This window comes from Acipenser ruthenus, chromosome 8 (assembly GCF_902713425.1).
Source record: "Acipenser ruthenus chromosome 8, fAciRut3.2 maternal haplotype, whole genome shotgun sequence".
Classification (NCBI taxonomy): domain Eukaryota; kingdom Metazoa; phylum Chordata; class Actinopteri; order Acipenseriformes; family Acipenseridae; genus Acipenser; species Acipenser ruthenus.
The window spans coordinates 24,575,412-24,600,048 of NC_081196.1; the positions used below are offsets into that span (position 1 = coordinate 24,575,412).

General features: G+C 37.2%; 1 protein-coding gene across 3 annotated transcripts in view; it reads left to right on the forward strand.

Annotated features, from left to right (window-relative positions):
- The window catches only part of LOC117407398 (integrin-linked protein kinase), a 127,973-nt gene that overhangs the window by 42,146 nt on the left and 61,190 nt on the right, over positions 1 to 24,637 (forward strand). For all 3 annotated transcript variants that reach the window (XM_034012376.3, XM_034012375.3, XM_034012377.3), the window contains one exon: positions 15,161 to 15,257. In XM_034012376.3, coding sequence (XP_033868267.1) covers positions 15,161 to 15,257 — 97 coding nt within the window. The remainder of the gene's footprint in view (positions 1 to 15,160; positions 15,258 to 24,637) is intronic.

Below are 24,637 nucleotides of genomic sequence, written 5' to 3' on the forward strand. Positions count from 1 at the left end.
AGACGATAATAATTAGATAGGAAGTTACTTTTGCAAAATCATCAATCCTGGAGTCGTGTAGTCTAGTTTTGTTGTTTGGAAAACAGGTGGTTATCTCACTTGAATATACCGCGGCCTTCAAAAGAATAGACAGAAATGTTTTCACCCGTGACTGCAGGGTCCTAATGCCCCATGATTTCCATTACACGAGAGTAGATGTTAAAACTTCATGCTGATTTGAACTCGGCTCTCGCCAAGATAAGCACCAACTAAGACGTAGCTTTACAGTAAACTAATGTGATCCATATGCATCTCCATCCATTTACGTTTCCTTCCATATGATGATGTAGATATCCTTCTGTCTGGTGTTAATGGCTGAAGTGTAATGCTGGCTCCAGGGATCAGCTTATTTTGCCTCCCTGGCGCATCAGCACACACAACGGCTGTGATGCTGGCTCCGGGGATCAACCAAAGTGCGGCCTCCCCAGCGCATCAGCATGACAACCGTCTGGATTGAGCTAAGTAGGGTACATCTCTGGGGTTTTCAAGTGGGCACCTTCCATCCACAGTGTTTCGTCGACTAGCCCACGACACCTCAAGAGGGCTCGACGGTGATTCTGGCGTCCCAGCATCACCCCCCTCCGTCCCCCACTCAACTCAGCCCACCTTACTTACCTGTCCCCAGCCAGAATCTTTCCGTCTCAACCACAGCCAGTTGCTGCTCCTCTCTGTATTGTATATGTCCTATAATAATAATTATTTTAAACCAAACTTTTTATTTTTTACTATACCTTAATTTACACCCCATGATCATTTACAAATGTATTCATTAACCCCTCTTTAGTTTAAATCCCAGACACTTTCCATTATTTGAGTACTTTGTTCACCTTCCAGTTGGATTATATGGCCCTTTCACATTTTTGTTTTCTTAATAATACCCTAAATAAAGGGTGTGTGCAAGTGTTTGAATGTTTTAATGCATATTAACCTATGTGCATTTCTGTATTTTGGTTGAATAAAAAATGCAACATCAAGTCATGTATACTTCCAATAAATATTTGAAAGGTTCCTTATAGGGTATGCATTAACTACATCCTTACATTTTAATGGTAATGTTTATTTGAAGTACTGCACAAAAACTTGGTCTTATTTTGTCCTCATGTATTCCCATCATAGGGATGGCCCAGGGCCCTAGCTCACAGGCCCAGCATGGAGGCAAGGTAGAACAACACATGGGTGAGGGGAAATCAAAAGGAGGTTTTTAGAATGCATGGCTTTATCAGATAAGGCTATCCTGTCGGGACCCAAAGGAGTGAAGGGAGACACGGAGGATTCACTCTAATGAGTTAACACGGCATTTGACCAGAAGGGTCTCCAGCCCTTTTTACAGGCTACTGGAGAATACATCTGGTCTAAATTAGCCAGAAAGGCAGAAGGCGCAAAGGTCATTGAGCCAAAATGACCGGTATGTGTGCGGGGCTGTTTCAGAGCCTAAGAGATGCAGAGCCTTCCAAATAGGTATATTAGAGTTTTGGGTTAAATTAAATAAATACAACTGAAGGGGTTATTTGGAGGAAATAAACATTATCATTAAGGAGATTGTTTGTTTATTTTCGTTAAGATTAAAACCTGGAAACAATTCTAAAAACAAAAACTGTTTAATCATGTTTGTTTGTTTGTTTGTTTTTATTTTTTTTTTAAAAGCTAAAAATGAGAGAACATTTTTATCCTGAAGCAAATAAAATTAAAAATGCTAAAATGAAAGACATTTTAAAAATATACCGCATGAACATTAACAAAATGCGAGCATATTTTTTTCATGTAATACCGCGTAAAGAAAATAGAAATAACTAAGCCGACGTTTAACTATAAACAAACAAACAAACAGGTATATGTATTTGCTTTTGCAATTCTTGTTTATTCTTGTCATACCAATAAAAGCTTATTGAATTGAATATAACTGAATAAAACAGAACAGAGTTTAACATGTTCTAAACATGTTAAATATAGAGTAAAGAAAATATAAGTAAAGTATAGCATTCCACTAAAGAATAAGGTCTACGGTTTTTGTAATGTATTTAGATTCCCTGAAAAAGGCACGGAACAGTTTTTTGAGAGAGAGAGACCCCAGCTCTAACCAAAGATCTTTTCTGAAATGAAGGACATCCCTTTCTTCGAGGGAGTGGTCTGGTGAACCTGCCTATATCTTTCCAAAGAAATGGGGTCAGTCTCCAATACTTTATTGTGGATTTATTTTCTTGAGGTACATGTTTTACAATATCTGGTATGCTCTATATACACCCAAAAAACACAAGTGCATTATTTTTACTTTGTGTATTTAAGAATCATGAACAAACCCTGGTATTTGTGAGAGGATAGGTGCAGTCATCATGTACCTTAAATTAGAAACTCCTCCTTTTATAGATATGTTTTCAATGTGTTATTTTACTGAACATAATTACAATATGCTTTTACAATGTGTTCCAGGTGTTATGTTTTATTTTTTTAATGCATGTGGATATACAGGTTTGAACCTTAGGTGTCAATAATTACATAAATAAATACATCCTTATTTACATGATAAACACAGATATCTATACGCCCAGAATGCCTTATTTCTTTAAATTATTGTATACACTCTTTATTGTTGAGCTCTCATTAAATTGAATTTATTCATATACAAAATAATTAAATGCTCACCGGTATTGTGAATGTCAGAATATGACAGGTCGCCCCAAAGTTTGTGTTAAAAATATCCATACTTTAAGTTATACATACTTTAATTTTTTAATAATGGATTGATGCGTAGATTTGTTTAACTTCATATTCCCCCAAAATTGTTATGTTGGTAGGTTTGTAACACCGGGGCGTGTTATTTTGGGGGTAGGTGTTTTAAAAATGGTCCACCATGTACTGCGCTTGACCTGGGTATGTGTAAATGATTTTAGCTCAGAAAACAAGCAAATGTCCACCTGAAAGGGGTACGATGTACTGAGTTGGTCCCTTAAAGTAATTTTTATATAATATTTCACTATTCATCAAATGTATGTGAGTTTAACTGATGAGCAACAAATAGGGTTACATTGTAAACATCTAGGATTTGGGAGATGAACTATAATTTGGCTTGTTCTTAGTGACTTATGCAGTAGTCAATCAAAGCAAGGACAGCGTCCCATTTTCTGACGTTACACAGGTCAAGTTGCGGTACACATACCATATTCTGATTATATACCACTTACTGGTCCTATGCCAGAGCCACAAAAATAGAGGGAAACAAGGAGAAGAGTTATGTGTATATTTGAATAATAATAGTAGATTGTAGTCTACTGTCTGTTTAAACATCCCAAAGTGTTACAAATGGTACTTTGTGATGTATTATTATGAAAGAAAAGGTTTCTTTGACACCAGTCGGTACCAAAGAATCTTATGCAACGTGGGGCCATGGTTATTTTTATTTGATGCATATCAAACATGTACAGTATAGGACTACAGAACTACTATTTGCTTATGTTTTACTGTTAAAAATAAGGTATAGATTTATCTTGTTCAGAAGCAGGTTCAGATATCTGCTGTCTTTATACATTATTCATATTGTTTCTTTCTGTTCATATTCAAATAAAAGCCTAAACCTTAATGTATCAATCCAACATTACAAATACTATAGTCTACCTATTTAAATATCTTAAGAGTTATTTGGGACTGAAGCAAAATAAACACATAATAAGCAATAATGAATAAATAGATTGGGTGTTTTGGGGTGTTGAGCTGGGAGATACAATTGTATTTGCTTTTATTTAGTATGAAAACAGCTCCTTGGATAAAGGCAGCCGGTAAATAATAATAATAATAATAATAATAATAATAAATAATCATAATATTAATCATAGGTCATCAAGTTATCGATTGTAGTATGCAATGAGAGTAATAATATGCAACTAAATTAAGGAATACTAACTTATTGTTGAATAGCTACAGTATAAAAAGATAATAAATTAATTACAAAGGATAATTTCTGAAAGACAATATTTAAACTGTTGATTATATAGAGTTGTTAACTACAAGTAGCCTACTAGGCTAGTACATGTCTAGCACATGAACATGTCTCGTCTTAAAAAATGTTATCGTGGTAAGGTCATCAGGCAAGTTAGTACCACAGGGTCTTCATTAACACAACCCTTTTTCAAACTGCTTTAATAATACATAGATAGGTATATAACGTCTAAATGGCAATAGATTGTCTATTTGTCTAACCTGCCTTTTATACATTTAACATGTTTTTGGTCACATGACAACAGAAAGACATACAACAATAGTGTTATGATTGATAGTAAAAACATCTCACATGTTGTCCCTAAATGAAAATGTTTAATTGCTTTATTCACCATATGCTTTTAACAATAATTATTGTAAGACAAACCATATTAGAACTATTACTTGTAGGGAAAAAGACATAATAATTCTACTTACAAGACAGGAGGCCCAGCTGAGAGGAGATATTTTCCCTTGACCTATTTAGAGGTCTGGTTGAATGTGTTAAATTGTTTATTATTATTATTTATTTCTTAGCAGACGCCCTTATCCAGGGCGACTTACAATCGTAAGCAAAAACATTTCAAGCGTTACAATACAAGTAATACAATAAGAGCAAGCAATACAATAACTTTTGTTCAAGTAAAGTACAAGTTTGACAAACCACAATTCAATAATACAGCAGGTAATAGTGATAGTTACATCAGTTTATATTTCAGGTTAATAGAATGATTGTATTGGGAAGTGAAACTGTTGATGGAATATGTTTTCGGTGCAAAATCTAAATGCAGAGATTACAGTTTTCTCAATTGCTAAAGTTAAATAAGCAGGCAGGTGACAGAAGCAGTAAAAATAAACTCACAGGTAGCTGTGGTGGTTAGGGTTCAGGCTCCCATCATCCTCCTGAAACATCTCATTGGGTTTTACATTTCACCACAACCCACTGGTCCATAGCAACACTCTTTCTATTCAATTGATTATTATTATTATTATTATTATTATTATTATTATTATTATTATTATTATTATTATTTATTTATTTATTTATTTATTTATTTATTTATTTATTTATTTTTTTTATTATTTTTTTTTAACACAAGGGTACGTTTTGATCAAAACCTAATGTTAATGAGACAATATGGTGTATGGCAAGGCTGCAAATCTTAACACCATCATGCAGATAATTCTTTCTATTTTATTTATTTATTTATTTGGGTTGTATTATTTGTCATCCTTAAAAATCCTTTGGTATATTGATAATTTACCCCTAATCCATGCACTGTGTCTAAAAATAGTTTTTTGCTGCTGTGCTTAAGACCAAGCATTCAACTTTCAAGTGGTTCTAAGAATTCCAACTACTTGCTAAATTCGGTGTAAATGGATCTCAATAAAGAGGGTGAATAAAGGAGACTCAATGACAGGCTGTTCCAGCCCCGGTCCCAGACAAGACATCTGCTAATGTGGTAGATCATAAAGTTGCTATCCAAAAGGTTTTACACCTAGCAAACGATTTTCTGGGTCAACTTCCTCTAACAAATGCTATCTGCGTTTTTTAGACCCCCAGTTGTTCCACTCTGCTCATAAGGTGTAAATTCAAATTATATATATATATATATATATATATATAAAGCAACTTAGACTTTAGGTAAGAGACTCAAAATGCACATTTACATAATTAAAATAGCCTGTAACAGAATGATCCAAATATCCTCAGGAAGAGGGTGCTTAGAGTTGTATAAATCTGTGTTTGTCAATTTGGCAAACAATGAATCAAGTATATTTACAAACTAACTATTCCAAAGAATGTTACTGTTCTTTAAAAATCCAATCTAAATTATTATTATTTATTTCTTAGCAGACGCCCTTATCCAGGGCAACTTACAATTGTTTCAAGATATCACATTATTTTTTATATACAATTACCCATTTATACAGTTGGGTTTTTACTGGAGCAATCTAGGGTCTTGCTCAAGGGTACAGCAGCAGTGTCCCCTACCAGGGATTGAACCCACGACCTTCCGGTCAAGAGTCCAGAGCTCTAACCACTACTCCACACTGCTGCCCTAGCATTGTGATTTTTTTATTTTATTTTTTATTTTTATTTTTATTTTTTACCTTAACGTCCTAAAAGTGTAAAAATATTTTCTTCAAAATGTAAGCTTATAAATCTGCGGGATAACTTTGGGGTTTAAAAGTGTAACTATCACTATTACCTGCTGTATTATTGAATTGTGGTTTGTCAAACTTGTACTTTACTTGAACAAAAGTTATTGTATTGCTTGCTCTTATTGTATTACTTGTATTGTAACGCTTGAAATGTTTTTGCTTACGATTGTAAGTCGCCCTGGATAAGGGCGTCTGCTAAGAAATAAATAATAATAATAAACAATTTAACACATTCAACCAGACCTCTAAATAGGTCAAGGGAAAATATCTCCTCTCAGCTGGGCCTCCTGTCTTGTAAGTAGAATTATTATGTCTTTTTCCCTACAAGTAATAGTTCTAATATGGTTTGTCTTACAATAATTATTGTTAAAAGCATATGGTGAATAAAGCAATTAAACATTTTCATTTAGGGACAACATGTGAGATGTTTTTACTATCAATCATAACACTATTGTTGTATGTCTTTCTGTTGTCATGTGACCAAAAACATGTTAAATGTATAAAAGGCAGGTTAGACAAATAGACAATCTATTGCCATTTAGACGTTATATACCTATCTATGTATTATTAAAGCAGTTTGAAAAAGGGTTGTGTTAATGAAGACCCTGTGGTACTAACTTGCCTGATGACCTTACCACGATAACATTTTTTAAGACGAGACATGTTCATGTGCTAGACATGTACTAGCCTAGTAGGCTACTTGTAGTTAACAACTCTATATAATCAACAGTTTAAATATTGTCTTTCAGAAATTATCCTTTGTAATTAATTTATTATCTTTTTATACTGTAGCTATTCAACAATAAGTTAGTATTCCTTAATTTAGTTGCATATTATTACTCTCATTGCATACTACAATCGATAACTTGATGACCTATGATTAATATTATGATTATTTATTATTATTATTATTATTATTATTATTTACCGGCTGCCTTTATCCAAGGAGCTGTTTTCATACTAAATAAAAGCAAATACAATTGTATCTCCCAGCTCAACACCCCAAAACACCCAATCTATTTATTCATTATTGCTTATTATGTGTTTATTTTGCTTCAGTCCCAAATAACTCTTAAGATATTTAAATAGGTAGACTATAGTATTTGTAATGTTGGATTGATACATTAAGGTTTAGGCTTTTATTTGAATATGAACAGAAAGAAACAATATGAATAATGTATAAAGACAGCAGATATCTGAACCTGCTTCTGAACAAGATCAATCTATACCTTATTTTTAACAGTAAAACATAAGCAAATAGTAGTTCTGTAGTCCTATACTGTACATGTTTGATATGCATCAAATAAAAATAACCACGGCCCCACGTTGCATAAGATTCTTTGGTACCGACTGGTGTCAAAGAAACCTTTTCTTTCATAATAATACATCACAAAGTACCATTTGTAACACTTTGGGATGTTTAAACAGACAGTAGACTACAATCTACTATTATTATTCAAATATACACATAACTCTTCTCCTTGTTTCCCTCTATTTTTGTGGCTCTGGCATAGGACCAGTAAGTGGTATATAATCAGAATATGGTATGTGTACCGCAACTTGACCTGTGTAACGTCAGAAAATGGGACGCTGTCCTTGCTTTGATTGACTACTGCATAAGTCACTAAGAACAAGCCAAATTATAGTTCATCTCCCAAATCCTAGATGTTTACAATGTAACCCTATTTGTTGCTCATCAGTTAAACTCACATACATTTGATGAATAGTGAAATATTATATAAAAATTACTTTAAGGGACCAACTCAGTACATCGTACCCCTTTCAGGTGGACATTTGCTTGTTTTCTGAGCTAAAATCATTTACACATACCCAGGTCAAGCGCAGTACATGGTGGACCATTTTTAAAACACCTACCCCCAAAATAACACGACCCGGTGTTACAAACCTACCAACATAACAATTTTGGGGGAATATGAAGTTAAACAAATCTACGCATCAATCCATTATTAAAAAATTAAAGTATGTATAACTTAAAGTATGGATATTTTTAACACAAACTTTGGGGCGACCTGTCATATTCTGACATTCACAATACCGGTGAGCATTTAATTATTTTGTATATGAATAAATTCAATTTAATGAGAGCTCAACAATAAAGAGTGTATACAATAATTTAAAGAAATAAGGCATTCTGGGCGTATAGATATCTGTGTTTATCATGTAAATAAGGATGTATTTATTTATGTAATTATTGACACCTAAGGTTCAAACCTGTATATCCACATGCATTAAAAAAATAAAACATAACACCTGGAACACATTGTAAAAGCATATTGTAATTATGTTCAGTAAAATAACACATTGAAAACATATCTATAAAAGGAGGAGTTTCTAATTTAAGGTACATGATGACTGCACCTATCCTCTCACAAATACCAGGGTTTGTTCATGATTCTTAAATACACAAAGTAAAAATAATGCACTTGTGTTTTTTGGGTGTATATAGAGCATACCAGATATTGTAAAACATGTACCTCAAGAAAATAAATCCACAATAAAGTATTGGAGACTGACCCCATTTCTTTGGAAAGATATAGGCAGGTTCACCAGACCACTCCCTCGAAGAAAGGGATGTCCTTCATTTCAGAAAAGATCTTTGGTTAGAGCTGGGGTCTCTCTCTCTCAAAAAACTGTTCCGTGCCTTTTTCAGGGAATCTAAATACATTACAAAAACCGTAGACCTTATTCTTTAGTGGAATGCTATACTTTACTTATATTTTCTTTACTCTATATTTAACATGTTTAGAACATGTTAAACTCTGTTCTGTTTTATTCAGTTATATTCAATTCAATAAGCTTTTATTGGTATGACAAGAATAAACAAGAATTGCAAAAGCAAATACATATACCTGTTTGTTTGTTTGTTTATAGTTAAACGTCGGCTTAGTTATTTCTATTTTCTTTACGCGGTATTACATGAAAAAAATATGCTCGCATTTTGTTAATGTTCATGCGGTATATTTTTAAAATGTCTTTCATTTTAGCATTTTTAATTTTATTTGCTTCAGGATAAAAATGTTCTCTCATTTTTAGCTTTTTAAAAAAAAATAAAAACAAACAAACAAACAAACAAACATGATTAAACAGTTTTTGTTTTTAGAATTGTTTCCAGGTTTTAATCTTAACGAAAATAAACAAACAATCTCCTTAATGATAATGTTTATTTCCTCCAAATAACCCCTTCAGTTGTATTTATTTAATTTAACCCAAAACTCTAATATACCTATTTGGAAGGCTCTGCATCTCTTAGGCTCTGAAACAGCCCCGCACACATACCGGTCATTTTGGCTCAATGACCTTTGCGCCTTCTGCCTTTCTGGCTAATTTAGACCAGATGTATTCTCCAGTAGCCTGTAAAAAGGGCTGGAGACCCTTCTGGTCAAATGCCGTGTTAACTCATTAGAGTGAATCCTCCGTGTCTCCCTTCACTCCTTTGGGTCCCGACAGGATAGCCTTATCTGATAAAGCCATGCATTCTAAAAACCTCCTTTTGATTTCCCCTCACCCATGTGTTGTTCTACCTTGCCTCCATGCTGGGCCTGTGAGCTAGGGCCCTGGGCCATCCCTATGATGGGAATACATGAGGACAAAATAAGACCAAGTTTTTGTGCAGTACTTCAAATAAACATTACCATTAAAATGTAAGGATGTAGTTAATGCATACCCTATAAGGAACCTTTCAAATATTTATTGGAAGTATACATGACTTGATGTTGCATTTTTTATTCAACCAAAATACAGAAATGCACATAGGTTAATATGCATTAAAACATTCAAACACTTGCACACACCCTTTATTTAGGGTATTATTAAGAAAACAAAAATGTGAAAGGGCCATATAATCCAACTGGAAGGTGAACAAAGTACTCAAATAATGGAAAGTGTCTGGGATTTAAACTAAAGAGGGGTTAATGAATACATTTGTAAATGATCATGGGGTGTAAATTAAGGTATAGTAAAAAATAAAAAGTTTGGTTTAAAATAATTATTATTATAGGACATATACAATACAGAGAGGAGCAGCAACTGGCTGTGGTTGAGACGGAAAGATTCTGGCTGGGGACAGGTAAGTAAGGTGGGCTGAGTTGAGTGGGGGACGGAGGGGGGTGATGCTGGGACGCCAGAATCACCGTCGAGCCCTCTTGAGGTGTCGTGGGCTAGTCGACGAAACACTGTGGATGGAAGGTGCCCACTTGAAAACCCCAGAGATGTACCCTACTTAGCTCAATCCAGACGGTTGTCATGCTGATGCGCTGGGGAGGCCGCACTTTGGTTGATCCCCGGAGCCAGCATCACAGCCGTTATGTGTGCTGATGCGCCAGGGAGGCAAAATAAGCTGATCCCTGGAGCCAGCATTACACTTCAGCCATTAACACCAGACAGAAGGATATCTACATCATCATATGGAAGGAAACGTAAATGGATGGAGATGCATATGGATCACATTAGTTTACTGTAAAGCTACGTCTTAGTTGGTGCTTATCTTGGCGAGAGCCGAGTTCAAATCAGCATGAAGTTTTAACATCTACTCTCGTGTAATGGAAATCATGGGGCATTAGGACCCTGCAGTCACGGGTGAAAACATTTCTGTCTATTCTTTTGAAGGCCGCGGTATATTCAAGTGAGATAACCACCTGTTTTCCAAACAACAAAACTAGACTACACGACTCCAGGATTGATGATTTTGCAAAAGTAACTTCCTATCTAATTATTATCGTCTTTCAGCACATATATACCCCCCAGTCTGTTCATTACATGTAAAATCGAATGGCACATATTCTCACTGGGTGTGTGTTTTGTGCGCATGTGCGGTGCAAAGGAACCGCCCCCATATTTAAGTCACAGAACGAGTTTTTGGAGTCATTTAGCGGGTGAATCTTGAAGCGGGCAGATGTCTGAGAGGGAGAGAATTCGGGCTGTACTTGTGCAGGGCAGGTGTTTGTTTTTTTTGGAAAAACAGAGAGAGAGAGAGAGAGAGAGAGAGAGAGAGAGAGAGAGCTTTTTCAGAAATTGTACTTTGGTAGATTTGTTTTGTTTTGTTTTGTTCTTTTTTTATAAATATTTAATTTAATATCTGTTTTATTTTATGATACGCTGTTTTAAACTTTCTTTTTCATTAAGTGTCTATATATATATATATATATATATATATATATATATATATATATATATATATATATATATATATATATATAATGAGATAACAGTGTGTAATGTTTGTTTAAATGCTTTTAAATGGGGAATAAGGCATTTTCTTTTTTTGGTTTTGCTTTTTGCTTTTAATACCTTCTTTTTAAACTTTCTCCTTTTTCATTGAGTGTCTTATGTAAAAAAAAGACTTTAATGCTGTCTGCACAAAGCATAAGTTAACATAAGCATTTATAAAAACTTGGGTAGCCCACAATCCCGATTACATAAATAACATATTAAATACAGATTTTTTGTCCATATCTTATAAAAGACGTGCCATAAGTTTATAGGGATATATATATAATATATACCTATATTCAATAAGCATATATGTCTTGTAACCATAATAAAATCCACGGCCCCCTTATTATATATTCATGAGTCCACGCCCCCTCATTGTATATTCATAAATTCATAAATCCACGCCCCTTATTATATATTCATAAATTCATACCTATAAGGTCAAAAGGGTCATAAATTAGATTTTTGACATAAGCTATAGTAATATTACTACTGACCTGATATGGGTCTGGGTGGTATGGTGCATCATCCACTTCTTAATGATGGACTTCACTGTGCTGAGAGGGATAATCAGCACCTTTTGAAATGTTCTTGTACCCTTCTGCTCCTGCTCCTGCTCTGTGCCTCTCTACCACTTTATCCCTGACTTGTTTCGAAAGCTCCTTGGTCTTCATGGTCTTTGTTGGATCACTATGCGAGTTGCAGCTTTAAAGTCTTTATATACCTGAGGGAAATTATCTACAAGTTAAACCACTTTGAGTACACACAGGATGAAACCATTTCACTAATTTTGTGACCTTTCAAACAAATAATATGCATTTTTTTTACTTTATCAATGTGGAGTAGTTTGTGTAGGTTATACATGTAAAGTTTATTTTTGAAAGTGTCGTGGATTAAGCTCAGGTGCCAACAAAATATGAAAACTTTGCAGGGGGATGAATAATAAAATAGCAAATATATTAAATGATTACTTTTCACAGGTTTTTACAAAGGAGGACACGGACAACATGCCCCACATGTCGACCTGTTCCTATCCAGTTTTAAATAACTTTAGCATTACAGAGGTAGAAGTGTTAAAGGGACTAGTAGCTCTTAAAATAAACAAATCCCCTGGGCCGGATGAGATCCTTCCAATAGTACTCAAAGAAATGAAAGAAGTTATTTACAAACCGCTAACCAAGATCATGCAACAGTCTCTTGACACAGGGGTTGTACCGACAGACTGGAAAATTGCAAACGTAATACCGATCCACAAACAGGGAGACAAAACCGAACCAGGTAACTACAGACCAATAAGCCTGACTTCTATTCTATGTAAACTTATGGAAACTATAATAAGATCTAAAATGGAAAATTACCTATATGGTAACAATATCCTGGGAGACGGTCAGCATGGTTTTAGGAAAGGGAGATTTTTTTTGAGGATGCAACATCGAAAATGGATAATTGCAAAGCATATGACATGGTTTATTTAGATGTGTTGGTGGCTGGCAGGGATAGGGTGACAACTATTTGTTATTGTTTACATTCAAATCCATGATTTATTCTTACATGATGTAATGGTGTTCTATATATTGTGACATAATTTTTACTTCTATCTTTGAATCTGTATTAATTCTAATTAACACTACTTTATATAAACGTATATTTTTATTGTATCATGCAATGCTGGCTCTGAGGATCAGTCTAGATTTGGCCTCCCCAGCGCATCGGCATGCACAACTTTTGAATGAATTTTGTTTATTTATTTAAATGTTATATATTTATTTAAGTTAATTAGTTCATTCTTTTCTGTTGAGTCCCACTGGCATAATCGTGTTCAGTCTATTTATCCATTTACTTTCTTTTATTCTTCTATATGTCGCATTGTCTAACTTTAGCTGTTCTAATACTACAAACTTTACATCATTTATGTCATGTCCCTGACTGGTGAAGTGATGTACTATTGGTTCATTCATTCATTTTTTTATTTCTAATTAATGAAAGGTGGTTATGAATTATTTTATATAAAGTAGTTCCAGTCTCTCCAACATATTTGATTTCATCACATTTTTCACAGGCTGTTCCATAAACGACATTGCTATTTTTACAGTAGGTATTAGTTTTTAGTGGATATGTGGTGTTCTTATGTTTAATTATATTTTTACTTTTGTCTACGTATTTACACACTTTACATTTACTGGTGCACATGTTCGTAGAACCTATTTTGACAGTTATTCTTTTATGTTTACTGTGAACTAAAATATCACCTAAATTAGCTTCTCTTGAATGCTACAACTGGGGCCTTAAATACTTTTTTTAATTTTTCTGAATTATGTAGAATCCGCAAGTGTTTCCAAACTATCTTAGAAATATTGGGCAAAAGTTTAGAGTAAGTCATTACTAATGGGACTCTCTTGACCTTTTTATCTCCTATTTTTATAATCTAGTAGATCATCTCTTTTTAGTTTATCCACTTTTCTTAACTCCATCTCTATAATTCTTTCTTTGTATCCTCTTTAAGATTTGTTTTTAATACATTTCTTTGTTTTACATAGTCACTTTCTTTTGAGCATATTCTTTGTATTCTTATTCCTAGACCCTTTGGGATTGCCCTTTTAGTGTGTATCGGATGTGCAGAGGACATGTGTAAATAATACTGGTGCATGTCAGTAGGTTTACAGAAGAGGTCATTCTCAATTGAACCTTCTTCAAGTTTTACTATGGTATATAAAAATTCTATTTCTTTCCTTGCCCACGAAGGTCCACCTTAATATTACTGTGTATTTCATTTGCCATTTTATGAAACTGGAAAAGAGACTCTTCTCCATGTGTCCAAACCCCCAAAATATCATCTACAAACCGAATGTATTCTAAAGGTTCTCTTTCCGATTTTCTAAGTAATTATTCTTCCCATTTCCCCATGTATATACTGTAATATATAATAATATATGTTATGTATGTAATGTATTATATATGTATTTTATTTATATATATATTCATATTCCTGATGCACAATGAAAAAGCAACAGTCTACGTTTTATTTACATTTTAAATAGCGAGCAGATAGGTTTGTTGATTGCTTGAGTAGTATTGTTCCTTGGGATAACACAATACTGAGCTCAAGTCGTGTGATTTCATAAACGACAGGTGCTCTGTGTTTGGTGTCCGAGTTGCCAAAAAAATTGCCAAAATTAGTTGGTTAATCTGTATAAATAGCTATTTGAAAAGACATGATTTTACACAAGAACAGCGAATGATACGACCATGCCCCGCTTGAGTAATGAAGATCGCCTGGTTGCTATCGACATGATTGAAGGCGGCATGTCTGTGAGAAAAGCTGCCCGGAGAATGAGGTGTTCTGCTTCAACAGTCAGCAAACTAGTCCAGAGAAACCAGCTCTGAGAGACAGGCCATGTCCTGTAAAGTCTGCGTCAACACTGCCAGGATTGTTAATGCTCAGGGAGGTCATACCCGATACTAACTTTGTAATGCCTTCATTTTTACAGTGTGTCACGTTTCATACTAAAAACTTATTAAGATTCATTAGACATGTGTTGTGTTTCTTTTGTGCATCAGTGTGTATATATCTCTAAGGATTTGGAGTATTTTTCTTTTAAAGTTACTAGGTACTATGATAACTTTTTTCTGAACTAAACATTTACACAACATGTTTTAGAGATCTTGAAATTGCATGTGCCTCTGTGGAGGTAGTTTGTGCACAGCTCTGATTTCAGTTCATAACTACAAGTACCTGCTGTCTCCCATCCCCCAGGACTTGGTCACCAACGGAGCTCAGGTCAGCATCGGTAACAAATATGGAGAGACGCCATTGGACAAGGCCAAACCACACCTTCGGGAGATTTTGAAAGGTAGGGGAGATCCAGCATGATGGGGAATAGAAGGATCGGAAATCTGAATAGGAATGTGTTGTTACCAGGGATTCCCTCTTGATATCAACAGTAGTTACATATATCATCTATAACTTAAAACACAAAATCTTAACAAAGCAGTTCTAAAGCGTTACTAGTTACATTTTTACGTAATGTAACAAGCATTCAATTTAGTTGTATTTATTTATATAACACTTTACATGTTGGTTAAAAACAGAAAAGTCTGCAGTATCAAGAAATATAAAAAATTACAAAATGTACAATACAGAATCAAATTAACAATATCAATAAAAAAACAAATAAAAACAAGAAATGAATAAGAATGATAGATGAAACACAACATTACAAAAATAAGCAAGTAAAATAGATTTTAAAAATGATATTTGTAAATCCGGTTAAAAGGCTAACTATAAAGGTAAGTCTTTAATCTTGACTGAAATATTGAACGAAGCAGCATCTCATCCCCACAATCTGGGACCATTATAACTAAATGCACTTTCTTCTCTTCCTTTTCAATTTTACCTTTTGGGAGGAACAAAATGCCGGCATTAGCTGACCTTAAAGTGTGCAGAGGTTTATATCAGAGATGAAAAATCTCAGCTGATTTTACCCCCGGGGCTATTGATGTGATCACTGCAGATCCGGGGGGAATAAGTGTTCCCTATTTATTTTATTTGTTTATTTATTATAGTTTTTAAGCTGTTAACACATTTGTGACCAGTTGGAAGGATTTGTATTTTTTTTTTTTTTTTTTACATAAAACAAACCAAAAAAAATAAATAAATAGCACAGTTTCATTAAGGCGGTTGTTTTTACATTACGTACCCCATTGGTGCCTGCAGACGGCTGTCTTGGCAAGTTGCTATTTCATTGGTCCACAAACAAGTATTGTGCATTAAACAGTTACGGTGCAGTTCTACAGTTCACATTGCAGAAAATGGCCGAAATAATGGAATGAAAGGAAGGTGCTGGTGAAAAATGAATATAAATATATATTTCGTTTTCTGTTTCACTTGTGCAGCGAGCAACGGGGGAGGGGTTGATCGCGGACATTGTTGACAAAGCATGGAGACCCCCCTACTCTCCTAGAATATAAATTTATAAATGCTTGCCTGTAAAAAATATACTGATGGTACGTCTTACACAACAGTAACTAAGTCTGCATTTTCTTATTGGTCCACGTGAGTACCTGTGTACCAGTTATGTGAACCCCTGGAAACCCATATTCTCTGCAGAAAACATGTAGACGTACCCGTTCAAAAAAGTACTATAGTATTACTATAAAAATACTACAGTACTGTACTAATAGTAAAATGAGAATACTATAGTAATAAAGTACTATAGTATTTTTTATAGTACTTTATTACTATAGTATTCAAAATGTACTATAGTATTTTTATGGTAACACTAGTATTTCTTTGTATGGTAAAATACGTGTAGCCTACTGTACTACAGTACTATTACCGTACTAAAATTACTATTATACTGTATAATACACAGTGAAGTATTGCTTACCTTAATGCTTTATTAGAGATAAAACAAAAACTCAGATATTTTCATTTAAAGTAATTTAAAACAAATATTCTATTCAGAACTTTTTATTTATTAATTTATTACTAATGTGGCACTCCTTCTTGCAAACAGTCTGTCTTCATTATATAGTTTTGTCCTGATAGCTGACTTCCTTTTCCATGCATGGAAAATGTTTGCATGTGTATCCTGAAAAAAAAAAAAAAAAGTATTGTCACATAAAAGCACAACTTACACAATAATTACTGTGTGTGCAGCTGTCTGTTAAAAAATAATTCTTGCTAGTGCATTTCTTTTCTAAACATTCTAATAGGGCGATTAAATTTGCCTAACATGTTATCCTTTCCCTGGAGCAGGATAGACAGCGGCAGGTCTTTTGCTTGTCATTGTGTTTGTTTTATTCACCCATGCTTTACAATCGTTTGTATTGTCACGTGGTTGTTTAGTGGGGGGATGTGTGGTACTGCAGGAAGGGGGAAGCAGTCTCGTAGATCCGTCTGTCAGTCATGGCAGTGACACGGAGAGGTGGGGAAGAGGGTGTGTTGGCTTTCCCTCTCTCTGAGTGGCTGAGACGCGAGCCTTGGGGGATTACTCTGCCCATAAGTACTGCGCTTGGTTATGCATTCGGGTGGCTGTGATTGGGAATACACAGGAGACGCTGACTGTGAAGACCAGTGTAAACATAGACCAGGCAAGAACGCCAGTGGTTGGAGCGAGCGACCAAAACAGGCAAGCACAGCTGAGGAGTAATAAGTAAATAATTTGTTAAAATATATTGTTACGTACCCGAGGGGACTTGTGTAGTGATAGGGGAACCTTGGCCACCCCAGTGTATAAGGGCTGGATAATAAATAATAAATAATAAAATAATAATAAAAAATAAAAATAATGCATAACAGCGTAGGGCGGAGATCCCGAGCTGACCAGCTTAGCAGCAGTGAGGGCACTGCATAAGGAGCACCTTTATTTTGTAGTTTTATTAGTGTGTTTTATTTTCCCTTTTCATTTAGCCTTTTGTTTTCATTATTATTTTGAGCACCTGTGAGTGCGCCAGCTTTTATCTGTTTACCAGTATTGGTATTACTGGTTTACTGTCGCCGGTACTCGGGCCACGGACAACCGCGCCCTCTGCGGGCTAAAAGAAAATTTCTAAAATAATAAAACTGGGCACCAGTGCGGTGTTTTCAAGTAAACCTTCTGTCTTCCGTGTCTATCAGTGAATCCACCCTCCCACACGTGGTGTGAGGAGTGGGATTCACTGGCACTGTCCAATCAAAGCAGTGCAATAGCAGAGGGAGGCAGAATGGACCCGCAGCAATTCGCCGCTATGATGGACCTCCTACGCCAAACCCTAACGGAGGTAGTGCAGGGGGTGGCTGACCTGCGGTCCTGGACCCAGGATTAGTACGGCCGATGAAAATGACGGCATAGGATCGACCTGAAGCCTATCTTGAGATCTTCAAGGCTATGGCGATCTCTGCCGGGTGGGCCCAGGCACAGTGGGCTAGCTACCTCATGCCCCAGCTGACGAGGTGGCAGCGAGGACCCTGAATCCAGCGACAATGATGGAGTACCCCACGCAGAAAGCTGCCATCCTCAACGGCGTGGGTGCGACTCCGGAGGGCTACCGCCGCAAATTCCAGGAGGAGAGCTTCTCTGTGTAGGAACACCCCAGGGCCATCGCCACTGCTTGCAGGATTACTCCGGGGCCACGCTTGTGGGTGCAACGGCAGGCACCTGCCACCCTGGATCGGGCAATCCAACTGGCAGAGCATTACCAGGCAGCAGAACCAACGCCCACTAAGCTGCCTGGAAACAGCGCTACTCCAGCATCACCCCCTCTACTGGCCCCAGGGAGGGCGAAGGGACTGGGGGGGAGGGGTAGCCAGGTCTTTGGACGGAGTGTGGTGGTGGGAGCTTCTGGCCTGAGAACTGGGGCGGAGTGGGGTCACCCACGGGCTGCTGCAGTGTTGGACCGGGGTCTCGCGCAGCCACCCTACCGTCGAGCCACTTTGATGGCTTCTGTGTCTGAACCTCCTGCTGAAGCTTCCTGGTGAGAAACCAGTTCACTGAACAAGCTGGGAGGTGAGCCACATCGACTGGGATTGTCCTGCTATGAGAGGTGTCTTCATTCGACTGGGTAAGACTGTTCCGTTCCATTCCATCAGTCACTCCAGCAGACGGGTTTTGTAATTCCTGTGTCAGTGGATGAAACACAAACCCAGGCACTCTTAGATTCAGATTCAGGGATGTGCGTACTTATCCCAAAATGTATGCGCATTTGAAAATTGGCCAGCAGGTGATGCGAATGCAATTGGGTTTGTGTCCTCGATTGCCAGTGCCTGTAGTTCTGGGATGGGACTGCGAGCAGTTTAAAGATTGGTTGGCTGCTGTGACGGCCCCATCCTCCCATTGGCACAAGGGTCTGGCTCGGCTGCCTCCGCTCAGCACCGACCTGATCCCAAGCTGGGAGTCATGGGAGTTTGTACTTTTTCCTTCCTCTTTTCAACTCCAAACCTCTCACTTCCATATGCGCAGATGATTTCCCCAAATTTATCCAGCTTCTTTTCAACTGTTCCACTTAACCTTTCCAACGCAAAGCAGAGATCTGTGTTTACTGTGTCCCATGCAGTTTTCTCACAAGCTCTTGGCCATTTAACTCCAGACTTGTGCCTGTTGAGGTTCTTTTCTCTCTTATGCTGGTTTGTCTGACCGGGTTCACAAGGATCATTAGGTTAATCACTAACTGTATCCATGCAAGTCCTCCTCACGTCTATGACAGGGGTGCTGATATCCTGCGAACTGTGGTTTGCTTCCTGTCGCTGGATTTCATTCGACTGACTTGACTGACTTCGTAATGCGAGGACCTTGTCCCTTCTTCCTCAAGCATTTCATTCTCCTTTGATGAATCTTCAAACCCCTGACTGTTGTCGCCTTGCTCCAGCCGCAGACACAAACCTGGAGTTCCATGTCTTTGCTAACTGCAGATCTTGAACTAGTCCTTTTGTGAAGTACTCTCCATACTCACTCTCCATATTCATTTCCGTTCCTAAGTCGTTAACCGTGTTGTCCAACGTTGAGTCATCTTCCGCCCCCGCTCTCGCAGACTCTAGGGGTATTTTTCTCTTTAATTTCTTAGAAGCCTTGGGCGGGTGTCTCCAGCATCCTATAAACAAAGAGCTAGATACTGCCGACAAGGGTAGCTAACCCTTGCCAGCCCCAATGGGGTCTCTTTCCTCCTGTCAGCTGTCTCTCCAGGCTGTCACAAGGTCTTTCCCTTGTTGCCAGCTGCACTATTCACAGCAGTCACTGGACATATCCAGATCTTCATGATTTCCATTACACGAGAGTAGATGTTAAAACTTCATGCTGATTTGAACTCGGCTCTCGCCAAGATAAGCACCAACAAAGACGTAGCTTTACAGTAAACTAATGTGATCCATCTGTGTCTCCATCCATTTGCGCTTCCTTCCATATGATGTAGATATCCTTCTGTCTGGTGTTGATGGCTGAAGTTTATTGCTTATTGCCTCCCTAGCGCATCAGCACACACAACGGCTGCGATGCTGGCTCCGGGGATCAACCACAGTGCGGTCTCCCTAGCACATCAGCATGACAACCATCTGGATTGAGCTAAGTAGGGTACATCTCTGGGGTCTTCAAGTGGGCACCTTCCATCCTCAGTGTTTCGTCGACTAGCCCACGACACCAAGAGGGCTCGACGGTGATTCTGGCGTCCCAGCATCACCCCACTCCGTCCCCCACTCAACTCAGCCCAGCTTACTTACCCGTACATCAGTGTTTCTTTCTTTCTATTGTGCTTGAGATCCCCAGCCAGAATCTTTCCGTCTCAACCACAGCCAGTTGCTGCTGCTCTCTGCTGCTTCAGATAAGTTCTTCACTGTGCGACGCAACTCTTGGCCACTGAATCAGACAGGAGCCAGTATTTCAAGAGAACAGAGTGAAGTTCTGCTAATGGGCCTTGTATTGAAACATGGACTTTCTGATGCAGCGCTGGATGATTTATTGGCCATTAGGAGTGCTCACTTCCCAAACTATACTGCATCATCTAAATTTTGATTAATTTTTTTTTTTGTTGAATACCCTTGCTTTCCCAGTTTCTACCAAAACATTATTTGTGTCATTGGTTCCTCCTTGTTTATGCTATTGATTTGTTATTGGCAGATAAAATGACAGACAGTACAATTTTGTCAGCAAAGTGTGCTCTTAAAAAATTTGTTAAGAAAATGGAGATGCTGTATGGCTTAGAAAATGTCTTTTAATGTACACCTGCTTTTGCACCTGCCATACAGTTGCAGAGATTGGGGCTCAGCATGGGGTGTGTCTGCATTTCATTATAAAGGTAAGAGTACTTTTGAATTTATTTAGTGGGACTCTGTATGTTCCTCACCATTTTAACAACAAAATGTCCGTCATCATCGACTAGCTGTAGAACATGCTACCAATACAATCTTAAAAGATCCAGTGGGTGAATATTTTGATCTTTTGTTGTTAATCACACTTTGGATCGTTCTGTAAACTACACTAGAGCCACCAAGAGAAATAATCATGCAGGTCAGTTAGAGAATGGGCGATTTGTTGACATATCATTGGTCAAAGTAAAACTTGACTGTAAATGCAATTTCAGCAGCAATTGTGCTTGTTGCTTCACACTTCATACTTGCAAAAATTCTGACCAGCAAGTGTTCTGTAGTTGGTGATGCAAACTTGCAATAGGGTGTGAAGGATTTTTATATGAGGAAGAAGGAGCTGCAGATGTGTTTGCAGTTAATCCAGAAACATTTATTTGTATTTTATTTTATATATGTACATGCATTAATTCATGTATCCTATTTATTTATTTATGCCATTAAATTAACTAATAATAATAAAGTTTTTATTCTACAATTACTGATTTAGTTATTTGTGAAATCTCTACAAATTATACATTTTTCAGTGGGTTAACCTTTTGAAGACAAGCATATGGTCCAAAGATATGTACATCTTATCAAAACATTTGTTTTGCTGTATCACTAGCTTTTAGGAAAGATATGCTGTCTTAAAGTACTATTGCAAAATACTATGATGTAGTATAGTATACCGTGCTATAATATACTGTGGTACTACTATAAAAAAAAGTACTGAATTAATTCCTGTCCTTTTTTTGATCACAGGTACAGACGCGCTCAAATTTGTTGGTACCCTTCCACAAAAAACGAAGAATGCACAATTTTCTCTGAAATAACTTGAAACTGACAAAAGTAATTGGCATCCACCATTGTTTATTCCATATTTAATAGAACTCAGACTTTGCTTTTGATTTTTTTATTCAACATAATATTGTAAATAATAAAACAAATGAAAATGGCATGGACAAAAATGATGGCACCGCTAACCTAATATTTTGTTGCACAACCTTTAGAGGCAATCACTGCAATCAAACGTTTTCTGTAGCTCTCAATGAGACTTCTGCACCTGTTAACAGGTAGTTTGGCCCACTCTTCCTGAGCAAACTGCTCCAGCTGTCTCAGGTTTGATGGGTGCCTTCTCCAGACTGCACGTTTCAGCTCTTTTCATTGATGTTCGATAGGATTCAGATCAGGACTCATAGAAGGCCACTTCAGAATAGTCCAATGTTTTGTTTTATCCATTCTTGGGTGCTTTTAGCTGTGTGTTTTGGGTCATTATCCTGTTGGAGGACCCATGACCTGCAACTGAGACAGAGCTTTCTGACACTGGGCAGTATGTTTCGCTCCAGAATGCCTTGATAGTCTTGAGATTTCATTGTGCCCTGCACAGATTCAAGGCACCCTGTGCCAGGCGCAGCAAAGCATCCCCAAAACATAAGCCTCCTCCATGTTTCACTGTAGGTATGGTGTTCTTTTCTTTGAAAGCTTCATTTTTTCGTCTGTGAACATAGAGCTGATGTGACTTGCCAAAAAGCTCCAGTTTTGACTCATCTGTCCAAAGGACATTCTCCCAGAAGGATTGTGGCTTCTCAATATGCATTTTAGCAAATTCCAGTCTGGCTTTTTTATGTTTTTCTTTCAAAAGTGGAGTCCTCCTGGGTCTTCTTCCATGGAGCCCACTTTCGCTCAAAAAGCGACGGATGGTGCGATCAGAAACTGACGTACCTTCACCTTGGAGTTCAGCTTGTATCTCTTTGGGAGTTATCCTTGGTTCTTTTTCTACCATTCGCACTATCCTTCTGTTCAATCTGTGGTCGATTTTCCTCTTGCGGCCGCGCCCAGGGAGGTTGGCTACAGTTCCATGGACCTTAAACTTCTTAATAATATTTGCAACTGTTGTCACAGGAACATCAAGCTGCTTGGAGATGTACTTGTAGCCTTTACCTTTACCATGCTTGTCTATTATTTTCTTTCTGATCTCCTCAGACAACTCTCTCCTTTGCTTTCTCTGGTCCATGTTCAGTGTGGTGCACACAATGATACCAAACAGCACAGTGACTACTTTTCTCCATTTAAATAGGCTGAATGACTGATTACAAGATTGGAGACATGTGTGATACTAATTAAAAAAACTAATTAGTTTGAAATATCACTATAATCCAATTATTTATTATCTTTTCTAAGGGGTACCAACAAATGTGTCCAGGCCATTTTAGAATATCTTTGTAGAATAAGCAATAATTCATCTCTTTTCACAGGTTTTTTGCTTTATTCTATGACATACCCAAGGCATGCAAGTATACATGATAAAATAGCTTTTAATTTCATCACTTTTCAGGAGGAATGAAGCATTATTTCAATGAGCTGTAAGGGTACCAACAAATTTGAGCACGTCTGTATGTTTGAAGACAACACATGTCTGTCCTCCACGTTAATATAGTTGGTGAACTGGATGTTGTGATTCAGCTCGATCGCCCAAAACAGCACAACCACATAACTGAACAGAACTGACCAAATAAGATTGCAAATGAGTGTATTGATTGTGTTTTATTTGTTTGCTTCATTAATAAATAATATTTAACACAACAGTAAATCCAACACAACTTAAAAGAAAGGAGAGAATCTCTGACAGCATGAGCCTCACCAGATCGCTGCTGTCCAATTGAAACTGCTGGCGAGAGTCACGGGTTGGAATTTGCATAAACACCCATACTCTAACATGGGTTAGCTTGTTTTGAAAGGCAATGCCGCTTTTTTTTCTCGTGAGACTTGGCAACACTGGTAACCTTACCCGTCTGTCTCACAGGCAGCCACTGATTCCTGAACACCTCATTTTGTTGTTGATAAGTTTGTGCAGGATACAGCAGGCAGTGGCAATTTTGGGAACAAACTAACTCTGCACTTCAGTCCATTTCATTAGTATCTTCCACCTCCCTTTCAAGTGCCCACTACCCGTATTTGCCCAAGCGTTGTGTTGAATGCTTCCTCAGCAGCTGTCAGCTGTCCGGAAGGGTAGGGTTTCTAAGCCAGGGTAGTATACGCAGCATCACCTGACCCCCTATATGCTGTATTGCCTGAATGAAAGGGAAAAACGTCTCTGCCGGTTTTCAGCCATGGTGATCTGCAATACCTGTTGGTCAATTTCATTTTATACCTCCAAGTTCATTTTCAATGTATGAGTCATAAGCTAAGTTAGTTGAAACAGTGTTCACTACTAACGACGTGACACCCCACTAATGACATTTGAAAAACAATTTGGGCAAGAGCAGCAAAACACATTATTAACCAACCAGGCACAAGGTATTTTGCTTTATTACAACAGCTTAGATTCACTCGTGTGCCAGTTATCTGCGCCCGGAAACCACATTTTCTCAATGTCACTAGTAACCTTCAAAGACAGTAAGAGTAGTTTACGCATAG